This window comes from Trichinella spiralis (assembly GCF_000181795.1).
Source record: "Trichinella spiralis strain ISS 195 chromosome Unknown Scfld940, whole genome shotgun sequence".
In the NCBI taxonomy this organism is placed as follows: domain Eukaryota; kingdom Metazoa; phylum Nematoda; class Enoplea; order Trichinellida; family Trichinellidae; genus Trichinella; species Trichinella spiralis.
In genome coordinates this window covers 1-956 of record NW_003527879.1, presented here as the reverse complement: position 1 = coordinate 956, position 956 = coordinate 1, and the positions used below count along the sequence as shown (strand labels likewise).

Here is a 956-nt window from a genome sequence, read left to right as displayed (position 1 = left end):
GTCGTAGGTAAGCTAAACGGGCTGGAGATTTCCCTCCTTTTCGACAACGGGGCGGTTGTTTCTGTACTGCCACTCTCGATCTGGCACAAGTCCACCGGGGGAGAACCTTTAGAAGCTGCCGGGGGCTCCATCCTGCTCGGCGACGGGCGAAGGGTGCGCCTCTGTTGCCAGGGAGCGTTGCCGCTGCGGGTGGGAAGTTGGAGGGGACGCATACACTTCCCAATTGTGGAAAGCTTGGTCATACCAAGGATCCTGGGTACGAACTTTCTTGACCAGTACGTCAAGCTGATCGACTGGTTGCCGGGAAGATGACCTTGACGGACGGCTCGAGGGTCCGGATCATCCACGAACTAACCACGGCAACGCGTCCCGGCATCGGATGCGCCTGGATCACGGCGACTCCCCGGGAAGTGACTTCGGAGGAGACCGAAGGGGATTGACCTGATACCGATATTGGAGAGCCACAGACGTGCGATGGCGCTCTGATGCAGAGAAAGCAGTGCTCCTCGCACAATGAGCAGATACTACGCAGCATACTCCGGAGATCCCGATACCACTGATCCAGCGGATAACTGGACATCAGACCAGTGCAGATCATATGACCGGCGGTAACTTGTTCTACTGCAATTAAAATCTAAAGTAAATATAAAATTTGGAACAATTTCCATCAATTGCTCAGCACCTTCGGCTGTCGACGGCAGCAATGTTTGCACCAAATGGGCCTTGCCGTGGTCGTTTTTGTACAAAAAGCTCTGCAAACAGTAAAGAGTAGCCCAACGAAGACCAAATGGCCGACCGCTGTTGGTCATCGACAACAACAATATGACCACAATATTTTGGCTACATTCGGAGTTGGTGGCGACCGTTTCGAAATATCTGTTAGCTGATTGCCACGAATCACTCCGCACGGCAGCACACGACGTCACACTTTGGCAGTATCTCAGGCGACACAGCAA

At 53.5% G+C, this 956-nt stretch overlaps 1 protein-coding gene across 1 annotated transcript; it reads right to left on the bottom strand.

Moving 5' to 3' along the window:
• Window positions 1-280: 280 nt before the first annotated feature.
• Tsp_15891 (putative molybdopterin oxidoreductase) lies at window positions 281-621 on the bottom strand (the record flags this gene model as incomplete). Its single annotated transcript, XM_003370324.1, has 1 exon — window positions 281-621. A coding segment is annotated over one exon (341 nt), but the record flags the coding sequence as incomplete, so codon positions are not given.
• Window positions 622-956: the final 335 nt, after the last annotated feature.